The following is an 18,258-nucleotide window of genomic DNA, read 5'->3' as shown; positions in this document are numbered from 1 at the left end:
TGTACGGGTTCGACGCTGAGCTGTGTTGTGTTGTACGGGTTCGATGCTGAGCTGTGTTGTACGGGTTCGATGCTGAGCTGTGTTGTACGGGTTCAATGCTGTGCTGTGTTGTGCTGTACGGGTTCGATGCTGAGCTGTGTTGTACGGGTTCAATGCTGTGCTGTGTTGTGCTGTACGGGTTCGATGCTCAGCTGTGTTGTGCTGTACGGGTTCGATGCTGAGCTGTGTTGTGTTGTACGGGTTCGATGCTGAGCTGTGTTGTGCTGTACGGGTTCGATGCTGAGCTGTGTTGTACGGGTTCGACGCTGAGCTGTGTTGTGTTGTGTTGTACGGGTTCGATGCTGAGCTGTGTTGTGCTGTACGGGTTCGATGCTGAGCTGTGTTGTACGGGTTCGATGCTGAGCTGTGCTGTACGGGTTCGATGCTGAGCTGTGTTGTACGGGTTCAATGCTGTGCTGTGTTGTGCTGTACGGGTTCGATGCTGAGCTGTGTTGTACGGGTTCGATGCTGAGCTGTGTTGTGTTGTACGGGTTCGACGCTGAGCTGTGTTGTGTTGTACGGGTTCGATGCTGAGCTGTGTTGTGTTGTACGGGTTCGATGCTGAGCTGTGTTGTGTTGTACGGGTTCCATGCTGAGTTGTGTTGTGCTGTACGGGTTCGATGCTGAGCTGTGTTGTGCTGTACGGGTTCGATGCTGTGCTGTGTTGTGTTGTACGGGTTCGATGCTGAGCTGTGTTGTGTTGTACGGGTTCGATGCTGAGCTGTGTTGTGCTGTACGGGTTCGATGCTGAGCTGTGTTGTACGGGTTCGACGCTGAGCTGTGTTGTGCTGTACGGGTTCCATGCTGAGCTGTGTTGTGCTGTACGGGTTCCATGCTGAGCTGTGTTGTGTTGTACGGGTTCCATGCTGAGCTGTGTTGTGCTGTACGGGTTTCGATGCTGAGCTGTGTTGTGTTGTACGGGTTCGATGCTGAGCTGTGTTGTGCTGTACGGGTTCCATGCTGAGCTGTGTTGTGCTGTACGGGTTCCATGCTGAGCTGTGTTGTGTTGTACGGGTTCCATGCTGAGCTGTGTTGTGCTGTACGGGTTTCGATGCTGAGCTGTGTTGTGTTGTACGGGTTCCATGCTGAGCTGTGTTGTGCTGTACGGGTTCGATGCTGAGCTGTGTTGTGTTGTACGGGTTCGATGCTGAGCTGTGTTGTGCTGTACGGGTTCGATGCTGTGCTGTGTTGTGCTGTACGGGTTCCATGCTGAGCTGTGTTGTGCTGTACGGGATTCGATGCTGAGCTGTGTTGTGTTGTACGGGTTCGATGCTGAGCTGTGTTGTGCTGTACGGGTTCGATGCTGTGCTGTGTTGTGTTGTACGGGTTCGATGCTGAGCTGTGTTGTGTTGTACGGGTTTGATGCTGAGCTGTGTTGTGCTGTACGGGTTCGATGCTGAGCTGTGTTGTGCTGTACGGGTTCGATGCTGTGCTGTGTTGTGCTGTACGGGTTCGATGCTGTGCTGTGTTGTGTTGTACGGGTTCGATGCTGAGCTGTGTTGTGTTGTACGGGTTTGATGCTGAGCTGTGTTGTGTTGTACGGGTTCGATGCTGAGCTGTGTTGTGCTGTACGGGTTCGATGCTGTGCTGTGTTGTGTTGTACGGGTTCGATGCTGAGCTGTGTTGTGTTGTACGGGTTTGATGCTGAGCTGTGTTGTGTTGTACGGGTTCGATGCTGAGCTGTGTTGTGCTGTACGGGTTCGATGCTGTGCTGTGTTGTGCTGTACGGGTTCGATGCTGAGCTGTGTTGTGTTGTACGGGTTCGATGCGGAGCTGTGTTGTGTTGTACGGGTTTGATGCTGAGCTGTGTTGTGCTGTTCGGGTTGGATGCTGAGCTGTGTTGTGCTCTGCAGCTGTACAGTTTAATGAATAAAGCTTGGTTGATTGAATGCTGTTGCAGGTGTCATGATTTCCAGGTAGAACGCAGGTGTAGCAGAAATGTTACAATACATGAATACATGAGTTATACATCCTTAGACATCTAAAAAGGGTCTATAAGGCAGCTCCACAGTGTTGTGCAGAACCCCAGCTATTCACATCTATAATACATGAATACATGAGTTATGCATTCTTAACAGACTAGATCTATAGACATCGAATGAGTTCCAGCACTCAACACAAACATGCTGTTATCTTAAGCTATCACATACCAGCATTACCTGCAGTAATAAAACACGATGCAAATAACAATATGTTACAGATATTACATTTTTTTCATACAGCGCCGGTGTTGTGTTGCTGCGCACGACAGCGAGTCCCTGGGTGCGTTCACGACACGCAGACTTTCGTCATTCTGCACAGAATCTGCACAGAATCGGAGCAAGTAGCCAATGAATTTTCAGAATCTTTTGCAGAATCTGCGCAGATTTAGCAAAGTCTGCCTCTCGTGAACGCACCCCCTGTCAGACGTGCGGCGCGAGCAGGCGGGCGTGGCCACTAGACTGCGTGTTCTGTGATTGGTTATTTATGTTTTGTTAATGTTCTGTTGTCAGGCAGACTGGACTTGCAGGGCGGTCTGAAAGGGTGAAAGGACGCTCACAGAACAAGCGCACCGTCCGGAAAGAACTGAATTTAAATAAAACAAAGAATATCATAAAACTAGCACGCGATGACTAGTAGCAGTTCCATGATTGTTTTAAATGATTTTATTAGGAGTAAACTTTGCCCTCTAACTCAATGGACCATATTTAGAAGCAGCACAAAGACACAGACACGCTTTCTTAGAGGAATAAGACCATTTTATGAAACAGGAAACAGCTGTTCACTGGTCCTTCCTGCAGCACAGTTTATGCTGTTAAATATACACTTGTTGAAATGGTTTCAATCAGCAAAATGAAATACAAGTCTTTGCATTTGCTTGAGGTTCAATAGCGATGTATGTGTTTGTGTTGATCTGTTCAGTCGATGTGCTGAACTTCACCAGACCCGGAGTTTACACACCTTGTTATTCACAGCGCTGACTCGCCGGATCCCATCCTTACTGTCTCTTAATGACAATGCAATGCAAACACGTGTTAGTGTACATTTTGTTTAACGTAATGTTTTTTTTTTTGGTAAATTATCCTTCAAGCTGTCCCACTTTTGCTGTTTATAGCTCGTGAAAAGTGTAACGCTTCTTTTCAATATCTGACTGATCCTTCAGCTGCAGTGTGACTGCAATCACACTGAATCACGTGTTTAAAATAACAAGCCACATTAACAATCACACCAGGAACTAATTTACAATGAACACATTTTAAATGAGAAACCAAAACAAAGGAGAAAAAAATCAGCACAAAGGGGGACAAACGGGATGCGAGGGGCGGCAGCGTTTTAAACAGTGTCGGTCTTTCTTTCTTTAACTGACAATTCAGGAATCAGAAATTAATACTGACGGCGGACCAACAGACCGCTCTAAAAACTTCCGTATTATTACACTATGTAACACAATTTTTGTTCCTGGGTAGTAAGTGTTATTTCCTAATTGCTTATGCCTCAAAAGTATAGAAAATGGCTATTATTCCCCACAAACTTTGCTTTTGTGACCAGGACAGTGATATTTTGAAATTTACCTATCTCCAATGAGAAAACGGGCGAATTTGTGTCTTTTCGTTCACATGAAGTCACAAAAAAACAACATATGAATCCAAATTAACATGTATTTATACTAAAGTAATACAAAAATGACTACAAAAGATTTAGAAGTGAGTAGTTTTTCGAGATTTACGATTATACTGTAAATCACTTTCACGAATCAGCCCCCAAATGTAGTCTCCCATCATGTTCTCGTTATACTGTCCTTGGTAGCGACGTTCAAAGTCCAGTATATCCTGGTGGAAGCGCTTGCCTTGCTCCTCCGAGTACGCTCCCATGTTCTCCTTGAATTTATCAAGATGAGCATCAAGGATATGGACTTTGAGGGACATCCTACAGCCCATTGTGCCGTAGTTCTTCACCAGAGTCTCAACCAGCTCCACATAGTTTTCGGCCTTGTGATTGCCCAGGAAGCCCTGAACCACTGCGACAAAGCTGTTCCAAGCCGCTTTCTCCTTACTAGTGAGCTTCTTGGGGAATTCATTGCACTCCAGGATCTTCTTTATCTGTGGTCCGACGAAGACACCGGCTTTGACCTTTGCCTCAGACAGCTTAGGGAAGAAGTCTTGAAGGTACTTGAAGGCTGCCGACTCCTTATCTAGAGCTCTGACAAATTGTTTCATAAGGCCCAATTTGATGATTAGTGGTGGCATCAGCACCTTCCGGGGGTCCACCAGTGGCTCCCACTTGACGTTGTTCCTCCCCACAGAGAACTCGGTCTGCTGTGGCCAGTCCCACCTGTGGTAGTGCGCCTTGGTGTCCCTGCTGTCCCAAAGGCAAAGATAGCAGGGAAACTTGGTAAAACCGCCTTGGAGACCCATCAGGAATGCCACCATTTTGAAGTCTCCTATGACCTCCCAGCCGTACTCATCATACTTCAAGGCGTCCAGCAAGTTCTTGATGCTGTTGTAATCCTCTTTGAGGTGCACCGAGTGAGCCAGGGGAAGAGACGGGTACTTGTTACCATTATGGAGCAGCACGGCTTTGAGGCTCCTGGATGAGCTGTCAATGAAGAGGCGCCACTCATTCTGGTTACAGGCGATTCCGATTGCCTCGAACAGACTGGTCACATTGTGGCAGAAGCAGAGCCCATCTTGACGGGTGAAGAAGCTGGAAAAAGGTTGGTGACGCTTCCTCTGATCTGCGACTTGCACACTTTCATCCAACAAGTTCCACTGCTTGAGCCTAGACATCAAAAGCTCGGCACTGGACTTGATGAGACCAAGATCTCTAATCAAGTCGTTGAGGTCTTTTTGGTTGGGGTAGTATGGGTTTCTCTCCTCAGCTCCACCACAAGAAATTGTCATCTGGATCTACAACGTCTTCCTCGCTCTCTGACTTGCTGCTGTCTTCTAAAGACGGCTGCTCTCTCTCCGGAGGAGTGGGTACGGGGAGCTCATGGCAGTGTGGCACCGGGGCGATGGATGAAGGAAGGTCCGGATACGTGATAGCAGGTGCATTCTTGCCAGTCCGACGTTTGGAAGGGTCCACCATGCAGAAGTAGCAGTTGCTTGAGTGGTCAGTGGGTTCCCGCCAAATTCTTGGGATAGCGAACTTCATGGCTCTCTTTTCCCCTCTGTACCATCCTACAAAAATACATTTATTTCACCCATGACTAATGTGTAAGAGATTCTCGCAACATTTTTCATATATGATGTATTTTTTCAATAACATTGAAAATTGTAAAACATTTTAAAATTAAAAACTTTTACAATTTTAAAAATTAACAAATTTTATAACAAAAAATTCCAAGCAACAATTGTCCGTCTTACCTTCCAGAGTTTTTTTGCAGTGCTCGCAGGTGAAATGAGGTGCCCAGGGTTTGTCTTGATCCCCGACAAGCATGCCGAAATATGCCTTGTAGGCCTCACACATCTTAGCAGATGCTTCCACGGAGTACTTTTTCGCTCTTGTCTTGATAAATTGGCCGCAGACATAGCAAAATGCGTCTGCCGGATGCTTGCAGCCTCTTGATGCCATCTCAGAAAAATGCAGATATGTATCCACTTAGGCAGCTGGAACTAAACTGAACTGGTGGGCTTAAGGCCCCTGTATTTATACTACTATTTATATTACTGGAAAGTTCTAGAAAGTTCTAGAAGTTACTCCAAGTTTACTCAGCACTGAATCTATCTGGAATGTTCTGGAAAATAGGTAAATTTCAAAATATCACTGTCCTGGTCACAAAAGCAAAGTTTGTGGGGAATAATAGCCATTTTCTATACTTTTGAGGCATAAGCAATTAGGAAATAACACTTAATACCCAGGAACAAAAAAAACAAATTTGTTACACGGTGTTATCACCTGACTAACGTGACGTCATAAGATCAATTCATCCAATGAAAGACTGCGCGGTTTCATGAGCAAACGAGGCATCGCAGTCCCGCCCCTAAATGTAATTTTCAGATTGATTGTTCAAACAAGCTAATATGGATGAAAAACACGAGACTGGCAACAATAAACCAAAATCATTTTTATTATTATTATTAGTAGTAGTAGGCTTCCCAGACAGAATGCCTGGGAAGCCTTTTGTTATTGCTGAGAATCTTCTTCTTCTTCAACCAAGATGGTGGCTTGATGCATTTAAAAAAAAAAAAAAAGTTCAAAATCTGTTTCTTGGGAAGCGGTGAACCGATTGATCTGAAACTTTGCATACATCATTAGCAACCAATCCCACCAAGAAGTTGCTGCGATAAAGTTTACTATCAAAATGGCTGCCACAAATTGTACCGAAACGCGGCCCTAATAGAGAACTGCGTTTATTTGAAAGCCGCTTGACCAACAAACTCCCAATTTTGTACATTTACGTCTTAAATTTAAAACGGCCTCAGCTGACAAACGGTTTACTTGACTAACTCCAAATTTCACAAGCATCATCCCTGTCACTGTGTCAACACAACTGACTCTAACAAAAATGGTGTTGACTGGAACCAAAATGGCCGTCTGACACATTTTTTTTAGAAACCTTTCGAAAGCCTCTCCTTGGGAAGCGGTGAAGTGATTGATCTGACACTTGGCATCAACATCCAAACCTGCTTCAAGTTTTGGGAAGCAGAAGTTTCTGTGATAAAATTTAATATCAAAATACTGCCACCAAATTTGACGAAACGCTCACCAAACAAACAACTGCTTCTGCTCGAAAACCTTTTAACCAGCTTACTCCCAACTTAGTAGCATCATCCCGGCGAAAAGAGAATTCACAAAATGGTGTTGTTTTGTTAAGATGGCCAGCAGTGTGGAGTAGTGGTTAGGGCTCTAGACTCTTGACCGGAGGGTCGTGGGTTCATTCCTAGGTGGGGGACACTGCTGCTGTACCCTTGAGCAAGGTACTTTACCTAGATTGCTCCAGTAAAAACCCAACTGTATAAATGGGTAATTGTATGTAAACATAATGTGATATCTTGTAACAATTGTAAGACGCCCTGGATAAGGGCGTCTGCTAAGAAATAAATAATAATAATGGCTGCCAGCCCTTCATTTTCTTGTTAAATTTAAAACCGCTTCAGTTTAAAAACGGTTTAGTTGATTAACTCCAAACCTGAAAACCATCATGCCTGTGTCGGTGAAATTAAGTTTTTCAAAAATGTTTTTTGTGCGTGAACCAAGATGGCCACCTGACGCATTTTTCTGGAGAACTGGTGAAGTTACTGATTTCAAACTTGGCAAATATCAAGAGCCGTAAAACTGCCTGGCAGTTCTAGTTGTTGTTGTTGTTGTTGTTGTTGTTGTTGTTTTATTTAGTAGTATTTAGTAGTAGTTGTAGTAAGTTGTATCTTGTATGTTTCTATCTTTGACCCGAATATCAGGGGAGAGTCCCCTCCTCCAGAAATGATGCAGTGCAGGAATTCACAGGGTCAGCACAGCAGGAGTGGCCAAGCCTCGCCCTGCGTGAACCACCTTCATCATCTGGTATCTCCCCTAGTAGCAGCAGTAGTATTTTATTATTAATAATATTATCCTCGTCAACTTCGTAAGGGTATTTTATGTATTTATTTTTTCAGTTACGTTTCAGACGGACTTGCCCCCCCTCATGTCACGCTGGGGGCGCCCTGCTGTCACCTCGTATACGTGGTTTTGATTGTGAAGCATCTCATGGTTGTTTTTCTGTTTGATATGTTTCCTTTTTAAAAGCAATTAGAAGGATCTGTGTATCACAGTCTGTTCTGCTCACTGTGATTCCAGTTAGAAAAGATCCCTTGTTTTGAAAGCTCAGTGCTGACAGGTCTGCTGAACCCCCTTCACAGTCAGCATCACAGACTATCAGACAGACAGACTCTCAGACAGACAGAATCTCAGACAGACAGACAGACTCTCAGACAAACAGAATCTCAGACAGACAGACTCTCAGACAGACAGACATACTCTCAGACAGACAGACTCTCAGACAATCAGACAGACTCTCTGGCAAACAGAATCTCAGACAGACAGACAGACAGACTCTCAGACAGACAGACTCTCAGACAATCAGACAGACTCTCTGGCAAACAGAATCTCAGACAGACAGACTCTCAGACAGACAGACTCTCAGACAATCAGACAGACTCTCAGGCAAACAAAATCTCAGACAGACAGACAGACTCTCAGATAGACAGACAGACAGACTCTCAGACAGACAGACAGACAGACTCTCAGACAGACTCTCAAAGGGGCAGGTATTAACACAGTGGCAGGTAAATCCCCCTCTACATTGAAAGTTTTCCTAGCAGCCATATCTGCTTGCCATGTTCCCATTGACTCAGTATCACCGGGCACTCATATTCTGGTGACCCATTTTCTAAAGGGTGCTCGGTGGTTACGTCCTCCTATAAAGGACGTCCTCCCCGAGTGGAGTCTAGACGTGGTACTGGAGGCTCTCACGAAGGCCCCGTTTGAGCCCATAGATACCATACAGCTGAAATATCTCTCTATGAAGACAGCCTTTCTGTTAGCTATCACCTCCGCTAAGCGGGTCAGTGAGCTACAGGCACTGTATGTGCACAGTTCCTGTATGCGTGTTTGGGACAATGGAAGCAGGGTATCGTTGTGCATGAACCCTGCTTTCCTCCCTAAGGTGATTACAGCTTTTCACTTGAATCAGTCAGTGGAACTAGAGGCTTTCCATCCCCCTCCTTTCACGGAGGAGACGGATAGGAGATTGAATTCCCTCTGCCCTGTCAACTGTCCCATTGGATTGTGGACACAGTCTCACTGCGTATACTAATGCTGTCCTACCCCCACCTGGGAGGAGGGCCGCGCACTCTACCAGAGGTGTGGCTACGTCATGGGCCCTCTTCAGAGGTGCCTCGTTGACCGATGTATGTACTGCGGCTAGCTGGACTACCCCGCATACGTTTACCAGGTTCTATCGACTCAATGTCGTAGATCCCTCTATACCTTCTATATATAGAATGAACACATTACCACATAAAGTGGAATGAAACCTGCTGAATAATGTTACGTTAACATATTGAATTACACACTGCTTTGTAGTTTTCCATATACGGACAAAAATGTAAAAAATGTGACATTTCATAATCTAACATGAAATACTGTACTACTATTATGGCTTCCGGTAGACGTTTGCAATATCGTTTTGTAGTTTCTTTGATAAATAAAATATATATTATGTTCATATATTTTTTTTTACTTTTTTTATTTAATTATGTCTCGATCCTAAAATTCTAGGTGCTGCAAAACCTTTGGCCAGAGCGGTTCTTAAAACTGAATCAGAACAGGAGCGCTTGGCAAAAATTGAAAGTTTCTAGAGATATTTGTATTTTTGCCCCAGTGGCAAAAAAGTCCCGGCTACGCCAGTGGAAACACTTCTGTAAACCAAATCGGCTTTGTGCTTTTGGCCCTCCTGCCCGGAGACTGATGATGCTGCGCATCCTATTGGCTGAGAGCCGTCATAATTGGACAGAACCGCGAAGAGCTGTTCAGTGTGTAACTGTGTGAGTTTATTTTGTATTACTGTGATGTCTGAAGAGTAGCGGAGATGTTGAGGGCGGTTGTGCTGGGGATCCTGTGCTGCGTTCATGCTGGGTCTGCTGCAGGTGAGTTTACAATCCTATCGGGGGGGGTAGATAAAGAACTGACAGGTGTAGTGAGCTGACTTTGGATTTGGGTTTTGTTTTTACTAAAAAGCTCTGGTAAACCTCATTTTTACTGTTCAACCTTTTTCAAGTTACTGTTTTGTAATAGTAAAAATTGGGCACGTGCTTCAACATAAAATGTAGAATATTTACACAATGCTGAAGTTGGCTGCTTCTTCTCCAGCTTCTTATTCGCATCCCACAAATGTAACACAAATTGAATAAGTAGCCGGGGTATTTCAGGGGTTAAATCGCTTTGGGCCACTTATTGCAAAGTTGATTCTCACACAGGTAGAACCCCTCTACAGCCCCCATGTGTATTTATCCAGGCCGCTGGGCAAACATGGCACAGATAGCAAGTTGTCATGGGGTCTGGTGCAGTATTTCAAAGTAGATATCCAGTGGAAGTCTGTACGTGATCCATATGTATTCTTCCTGTCTAACAATTTGTTTGTCTTTTTTTATCTTGTCTGATAATCCATTTTTAAGAAATGCAACCTTAGTGCTTTTCCCATGTAAGTGCACTGCTGTGCAGAAGTCTTAGACATGTTCCATGTAAGTGCACTGCTGTGCAGAAGTCTTAGACATGTTCCATGTAAGTGCACTGCTGTGCAGAAGTCTTAGACATGTTCCATGTAAGTGCACTGCTGTGCAGAAGTCTTAGACATGTCCCATGTAAGTGCACTGCTGTGCAGAAGTCTTAGACATGTTCCATGTAAGTGCACTGCTGTGCAGAAGTCTTAGACATGTTCCATGTAAGTACACTGCTGTGCACAAGTCTTAGACATGTTCCATGTAAGTACACTGCTGTGCAGAAGTCTTAGACATGTTCCATGTAAGTGCACTGCTGTGCAGAAGTCTTAGACATGTCCCATGTAAGTGCACTGCTGTGCAGAAGTCTTAGACATGTTCCATGTAAGTGCACTGCTGTGCAGAAGTCTTAGACATGTCCCATGTAAGTGCACTGCTGTGCAGAAGTCTTAGACATGTTCCATGTAAGTACACTGCTGTGCAGAAGTCTTAGACATGTTCCATGTAAGTACACTGCTGTGCAGAAGTCTTAGACATGTTCCATGTAAGTGCACTGCTGTGCAGAAGTCTTAGACATGTCCCATGTAAGTGCACTGCTGTGCAGAAGTCTTAGACATGTTCCATGTAAGTGCACTGCTGTGCAGAAGTCTTAGACATGTTCCATGTAAGTACACTGCTGTGCAGAAGTCTTAGACATGTTCCATGTAAGTGCACTGCTGTGCAGAAGTCTTAGACATGTTCCATGTAAGTACACTGCTGTGCAGAAGTCTTAGACATGTTCCATGTAAGTGCACTGCTGTGCAGAAGTCTTAGACATGTCCCATGTAAGTGCACTGCTGTGCAGAAGTCTTAGACATGTTCCATGTAAGTGCACTGCTGTGCAGAAGTCTTAGACATGTTCCATGTAAGTACACTGCTGTGCAGAAGTCAGACATGTTCCATGTAAGTACACTGCTGTGCAGAAGTCTTAGACATGTTCCATGTAAGTACACTGCTGTGCAGAAGTCTTAGACATGTTCCATGTAAGTACACTGCTGTGCAGAAGTCTTAGACATGTCCCATGTAAGTACACTGCTGTGCAGAAGTCTTAGACATGTCCCATGTAAGTGCACTGCTGTGCAGAAGTCTTAGACATGTTCCATGTAAGTACACTGCTGTGCAGAAGTCTTAGACATGTCCCATGTAAGTACACTGCTGTGCAGAAGTCTTAGACAGTACACACGCAGAGATCTCCAAGTGCCAGAGACATGCAGGCCTTGCAGATATCTTTACATCTTCAACTCCTGAAGGCTTAGTATAAGAAATTATTTCCATAATGAAATTCTCAATTAAATCATTAGTAAAAAAAAAAAAAAAAGCTTTATTGGTCCCACAGGCGGCACGTATAAGTGGCTTGGGGGGGCTAAGCCTCCCCAAAATAAATTGCCCAAACCCTCACAAGAAATTGTTCTGACTTCTGTAAGAGGGCCAGGAGCCCTGTACAGGAAAAGTGTGCAGGGCAACGCCCTGCTGTTTAAATATAGTATTTATTTATAGAACGGGGTCTCCCCTCCGCCCGTGTCTTATTTGTGTTATTTTGTATTTGTTTGTTTTTTGATTTATGTATTTATATATGACGGTGAAGCGCCGTATGTTTTGTCTTTGTTTTTATTTTAAAAATGTGTTCTGGCAGAGCCGAGATTAGTGCTCATCCTCTGCCAGGAGTAATTAAAAACCTCGTGCAGGAGGTGGCCATCTCCTGAATTAATTAAATGATGAATGTGTTGCTAAATCAGGAGATGGTCACCTGCATATAAACCTGCAGCTCTCTGCACTCGTGGTGGGTTGTTCAGAGGAGAGAACGGAGCGAGAGCGAAATTAATTTATTTAAAGACAAGATTCTTAGAACAGTGACAGTAACGGCCCAGCCTGACCTGGGATCGTATTATTATTTGTGTTCGAGATTTGTTTTGGTTTAATCATTTATTTCGCTCTGTGAGCACTGTGTGTTTTGTGTTTAAACCTTTTATTTTATTTTTGTTGTTTAAAAATAAACGGCGCACGCCGCGTCTTTTTTACTGAAGTATCTGTCAGTGTTTTTTCTTTCCTGACTCTGGCCTGACATTACCACTTAGAACACTGTTTGCGGTTCCAGATTATGAATGTTTCTGAAGTTTTTTCTTTAGATTTTTCCCGTCCTTCACTTCAATTTCAGTGAAAGCGAGGTCTTTTGAACTTCTGAAAAAGTGTCTGCAAGGAAAGCAGAAAGCCACATCTGCCTCCTTACTGCACTCTAAATATGAAAACGTATTTTAATATTCTGATGAAAATGAATGGTTTTGCTTACCAAAGACAGTTTTGGGATACACAGGTAAACCAGGCTGTGACGGTCCTGTTGCAGTATCACCAAGGTCCAAAATACAGGATTTAGTTGCATTTCAATGTCATTCAGGGGAGGATGTTTGTACAGACAGATGTCGTCGTGCAGATTATTTTTTGTGGCTTGGAGAAAAAAAACAGCCATGACCTTTTACCTTTGACCATCCCTGCATGAATGCGGACACCTCTTATGTGGTGGTCTGACTTCATGTGTGCATCTAGAGTATCCTGCCTGTAATTACTACAAGGAACCTCAATACATTGTCTCTCAAATGTGTCTCTTTTGCCCGGCTGTCTGCGCTGCCTGCAGAATCGGCAGAACATTCATAAAGGTGACAACAAGTCAGTAAACCTCCAGGCTGTGTTTCAAACAAACACTCCCGTCTTTGATATGTAACAAGTTTGATTTGCCTTACATTGACACTTCAACACACAAATCTTAATTCATGCAAGTGAACTGAAAATGGATCATTGGAGGAAGTGTCTAAATTCACATGATTTCCATTACACGAGAGTAGATGTTAAAACTTCATGCTGATTTGAACTCGGCTCTCGCCAAGATAAGCACCAACTAAGACGTAGCTTTACAGTAAACTAATGTGATCCATATGTGTCTCCATCCATTTACGTTTCCTTCCATATGATGATGTAGATATCCTTCTGTCTGGTGTTAATGGCTGAAGTGTAATGCTGGCTCCAGGGATCAGCTTATTTTGCCTCCCTGGCGCATCAGCACACACAACGGCTGCGATGCTGGCTCCGGGGATCAACCAAAGTGCGGCCTCCCCAGCGCATCAGCATGACAACCGTCTGGATTGAGCTAAGTAGGGTACATCTCTGGGGTTTTCAAGTGGGCACCTTCCATCCTCAGTGTTTCGTCGACTAGCCCACGACACCTCAAGAGGGCTCGACGGTGATTCTGGCGTCCCAGCATCACCCCCCTCCGTCCCCCACTCAACTCAGCCCAGCTTACTTACCTGTCCCCAGCCAGAATCTTTCCGTCTCAACCACAGCCAGTTGCTGCTCCTCTCTGCTGCTTCAGATAAGTTCTTCACTGTGCGACGCAACTCTTGGCCACTGAATCCGACGTCTCTGAGAAACCGGATTGTAGAGTGTGCCACAAATCCTCGACAACCCACTTCCACTGGGTAAACCCGAACTCTCCATCCTCGCTGTTCCGCTTCAGTGGCTAGTTGAGCATACCGCAGTTTCTTCCTCTCATACGCCTCATCTACAGCATCCTCCCATGGCACTGTTAACTCTACCAGGTGAACAAGGCGTGCTGATCCAGACCACAAGACAATATCTGGTCGAAGGTTAGTGGTGGCAATCTCAGGTGGAAAAATAAGCCGTTGACCAACATCTGCCAGCATATTCCAGTCTCTAGCAGCTTCCAGTTGTCCTGGGCGAGGATTGGTTTTAACACCTTTTCTTGGTGGTTGCTCTCCTGGGCGGAGGAATGTTGTCTTTTGTGTGTAATGTTTTGATAGAACAGGTGGCAACTTATTGGTCATGTTACGCTTGTCTTCCAATGCTAAGGCCAAACATCGCAGCACCTGGTCATGGCGCCAAGTAAACCGTCCTTGGCTAAGAGCCACCTTACATCCTGTCAAAATGTGCCTTAATGTTGCAGGTGATGAACACAAAGGACATGAGGGATCCTCTCCTACCCAGAGGTTTAGGTTCTGTGGTGATGGGAGAACATCATATGTTGACCTGATGAGGAAACTGATCCTGCTCTGTTCCATTGACCATAGGTCTTGCCAGCCAATCTTGCGTTGTTCCACACTCTCCCATCTCATCCATTCTCCCTGTTTGGCCTGGGAAATGGCCTTTATACACCTCATCCTCTCCTCCTGCTTTTGCACCTCGTTGACTACCAGCTTCCTCCTTTGAGCTGGGGCCGCCTTGTGCCATGTAGGAGGAGTTGAACTGAAACCAAAACCCCCTCTTCCATGCTGAACTTGCCCCATGATATCACCAATTCGAAGGGCAGCCTTTGCATCTTCCACAGCTTTCTTTGCTGCCCACTTTCTTCCAGTTTTCAACACAGGTGCTGCCTCCCTTACGCATTTATCGCGTGACTCTACTAATGTCATTTCCAGTCTGACCTTGGAGCACTTAAACTCCTCAGTTAGAGCAGAGACTGGTAGCTGCAGTATTCCTTTACCATAAAGTCCCACTCTGCTGAGGCAGCGTGGAACTCCCAACCATTTCCTGATGTATGAACTGATTAAAGCTTCCAGCTTCTCTACTGTTGTCAAAGAAACCTCGTACACAGTCAGTGGCCACAGCAACCTCGGCAGTAGACCAAACTGAAAGCACCAGAGTTTTAGTTTACCTGGTAGAGCGCAGCTGTCTATGCTCTTCAACCCTTCCACTGCTTGTTGTCTAACTTCTCCCACACGAACTGTGTCCTTTAGATCCCCGTCGTACCATCTCCCAAGACTCTTCACTGGCTTCTCAGACACTGTTGGTATTGCCTCACCATTAATGAAGAATGTTTTATCTACTACTTTGCCTTTAATTATAGAGATGCTCCTTGATTTAGTGGGCTTGAATTGCATTCGTGCCCATTCAATGTTATTGGTTAATTTGCCCAATAATCGATTAGTGCAGGCTACTGTTGTAGTCATGGTTGTCATGTCATCCATATATGCTCGAATTGGTGGTAGTCGCATTCCAGAAGCCAAGCGCTCTCCTCCTACTACCCATTTTGATGCCCTAATGATTACTTCCATTGCCATGGTAAAAGCCAGTGGAGAAATGGTGCATCCTGCCATTATTCCAACCTCTAGGCATTGCCATGTAGTGCTGAATTCTGAAGTTGAAAAACTGAATTGCAAATCTCCAAAATAGGCTTTCACTAAATTTGTTATTGTCATCGGTACACTGAAAAAATCAAATGCTGCCCAAAGTAGTTCATGTGGCACTGAACCATATGCATTAGCCAAATCCAGGAATGTCACATGGAGCTCCTTCCTCTCCTTTTTAGCTGATTGAATTTGTTGCCAGATCACATTGATGTGTTCTAAGCAACCTGGGAAACCTGGAATGCCCGCTTTTTGTATTGAAGTGTCAATGAAGCAGTTCTTTAATAGGTAAGCTGACAATCTCTGAGCAATAATGCTGAAGAAAATCTTGCCTTCTACGTTTAATAGGGAAATGGGACGAAACTGACTGATGCTTGTAGAATCTTTTTCTTTAGGTATAAAGACTCCACCTGCTCGGCGCCATGCTCTTGGTACAACCTGTTTTTCCCATGCCACTTTCATCAATTTCCACAGAATACGTAGAACTCCTGAAGCACTCTTGTACACTCTGTACGGAACTCCATTAGGCCCTGGAGATGATGAAGCCCTTGCTTTTTTCACAGCTTGCTCTATTTCTTTCCACTTAGGTGCACAGTTGTATAATCGTTAGTTACACAAAGCATTTCTTTTAGAGTTACAAATCAATCAACCTATTATTTATTTTTTAAAGGTTGTAAACATACCATGGTCAGTGTTGTGCAGCCAGGGGCTGTACTGGGGTCCTTTACCCATCCTCATTCCATCCTGAGAGGCGATGTTTACTGTGAGACTCGCTCCTTACAGTGCAGACGCACATGCTGACCCAACAGCTCCGCTGCTTCTCTGAGCTCACAGCGCCGCGCTGCTCTTCTGAGCTCACAGCTCCGCTGCTGCGCTGCTCCTCTGAGCTCACAGCTCCGCTGCTGCGCTGCTCCTCTGAGCTCACAGCTCCGCTGCTCCTCTGTGCTCACAGCTCCGCTGCTCCTCTGAGCTCACAGCTCCGCTGCTCCTCTGAGCTCACACCTCCGCTGCTCCTCTGAGCTCACAGCTCTGCTGCTCCTCTGAGCTCACAGCTCCACTGCTCCTCTGAGCTCACAGCTCTGCTGCTCCTCTGCTCCTCTGAGCTCACAGCTCCGCTGCTCCTCTGAGCTCACAGCTCCGCTGCTCCTCTGCTCCTCTGAGCTCACAGCTCCGCTGCTGCGCTGCTCCTCTGAGCTCACAGCTCCTCTGCTCCTCTGAGCTCACAGCTCCGCTGCTGCGCTGCTCCTCTGAGCTCACAGCTCCGCTGCTGCGCTGCTCCTCTGAGCTCACAGCTCCGCTGCTCCTCTGAGCTCACAGCTCCTCTGCTCCTCTGAGCTCACAGCTCCTCTGCTCCTCTGAGCTCACAGCTCCGCTGCTGCGCTGCTCCTCTGAGCTCACAGCTCCGCTGCTTCTCTGAGCTCACAGCTCCTCTGCTCCTCTGCTCCTCTGAGCTCACAGCTCCGCTGCTCCTCTGAGCTCACAGCTCCGCTGCTCCTCTGCTCCTCTGAGCTCACAGCTCCGCTGCTCCTCTGAGCTCACAGCTCCGCTGCTGCGCTGCTCCTCTGAGCTCACAGCTCCTCTGCTCCTCTGAGCTCACAGCTCCGCTGCTGCGCTGCTCCTCTGAGCTCACAGCTCCGCTGCTGCGCTGCTCCTCTGAGCTCACAGCTCCGCTGCTGCGCTGCTCCTCTGAGCTCACAGCTCCGCTGAAGCGCTGCTCTGAGCTCACAGCTCCGCTGCTCCTCTGCTCCTCTGAGCTCACAGCTCCGCTGCTGCGCTGCTCCTCTGAGCTCACAGCTCCGCTGCTCCTCTGAGCTCACAGCTCCGCTGCTGCGCTGCTCCTCTGAGCTCACAGCTCCGCTGCTGCGCTGCTCCTCTGAGCTCACAGCTCCGCTGCTCCTCTGCTCCTCTGAGCTCACAGCTCCGCTGCTGCGCTGCTCCTCTGAGCTCACAGCTCCGCTGCTCTTCTGAGCTCACAGCTCCGCTGCTGCGCTGCTCCTCTGAGCTCACAGCTCCGCTGCTGCGCTGCTCCTCTGAGCTCACAGCTCCGCTGCTCCTCTGAGCTCACAGCTCCGCTGCTGCGCTGCTCCTCTGAGCTCACAGCTCCTCTGCTCCTCTGAGCTCACAGCTCCGCTGCTCCTCTGAGCTCACAGCTCCGCTGCTCCTCTGAGCTCACAGCTCCGCTGCTCCTCTGCTCCTCTGAGCTCACAGCTCCGCTGCTGCGCTGCTCCTCTGAGCTCACAGCTCCGCTGCTCCTCTGAGCTCACAGCTCCGCTGCTGCGCTGCTCCTCTGAGCTCACAGCTCCGCTGCTCCTCTGAGTTCACAGCGCCGCGCTGCTCCTCTGAGCTCACAGCTCCGCTGCTGCGCTGCTCCTCTGAGCTCACAGCTCCGCTGCTGCGCTGCTCCTCTGAGCTCACAGCTCCGCTGCTCCTCTGAGCTCACAGCTCTGCTGCTGCGCTGCTCCTCTGAGCTCACAGCTCCGCTGCTGCGCTGCTCCTCTGAGCTCACAGCTCCGCTGCTCCTCTGAGCTCACAGCTCCACTGCTCCTCTGAGCTCACAGCTCCGCTGCTCCTCTGCTCCTCTGAGCTCACAGCTCCGCTGCTCCTCTGAGCTCACAGCTCCGCTGCTCCTCTGAGCTCACAGCTCCGCTGCTGCGCTGCTCCTCTGAGCTCACAGCTCCTCTGCTCCTCTGAGCTCACAGCTCCGCTGCTGCGCTGCTCCTCTGAGCTCACAGCTCCGCTGCTGCGCTGCTCCTCTGAGCTCACAGCTCCTCTGCTCCTCTGAGCTCACAGCTCCGCTGCTGCGCTGCTCCTCTGAGCTCACAGCTCCGCTGCTGCGCTGCTCCTCTGAGCTCACAGCTCCGCTGCTCCTCTGA

General features: G+C 46.9%; 1 protein-coding gene across 1 annotated transcript in view; it reads left to right on the top strand.

Annotated features, from left to right (window-relative positions):
• Nucleotides 1–9,545: 9,545 nt before the first annotated feature.
• Nucleotides 9,546–18,258, top strand: part of LOC117434204 (H-2 class I histocompatibility antigen, Q9 alpha chain-like) — a 40,571-nt gene continuing 31,858 nt past the window's right edge. Inside the window, exon 1 of the mRNA XM_059008988.1 lies at nucleotides 9,546–9,644. Coding sequence (XP_058864971.1) covers nucleotides 9,587–9,644 — 58 coding nt within the window. The 5' untranslated portion in view covers nucleotides 9,546–9,586. The remainder of the gene's footprint in view (nucleotides 9,645–18,258) is intronic.

The sequence above is a fragment of the Acipenser ruthenus genome, chromosome 38, assembly GCF_902713425.1.
Source record: "Acipenser ruthenus chromosome 38, fAciRut3.2 maternal haplotype, whole genome shotgun sequence".
Classification (NCBI taxonomy): Eukaryota; Metazoa; Chordata; class Actinopteri; order Acipenseriformes; family Acipenseridae; genus Acipenser; species Acipenser ruthenus.
The sequence above is the reverse complement of the archived record's forward strand: the minus strand, read 5'-3'. Positions and strand labels throughout refer to the sequence as shown.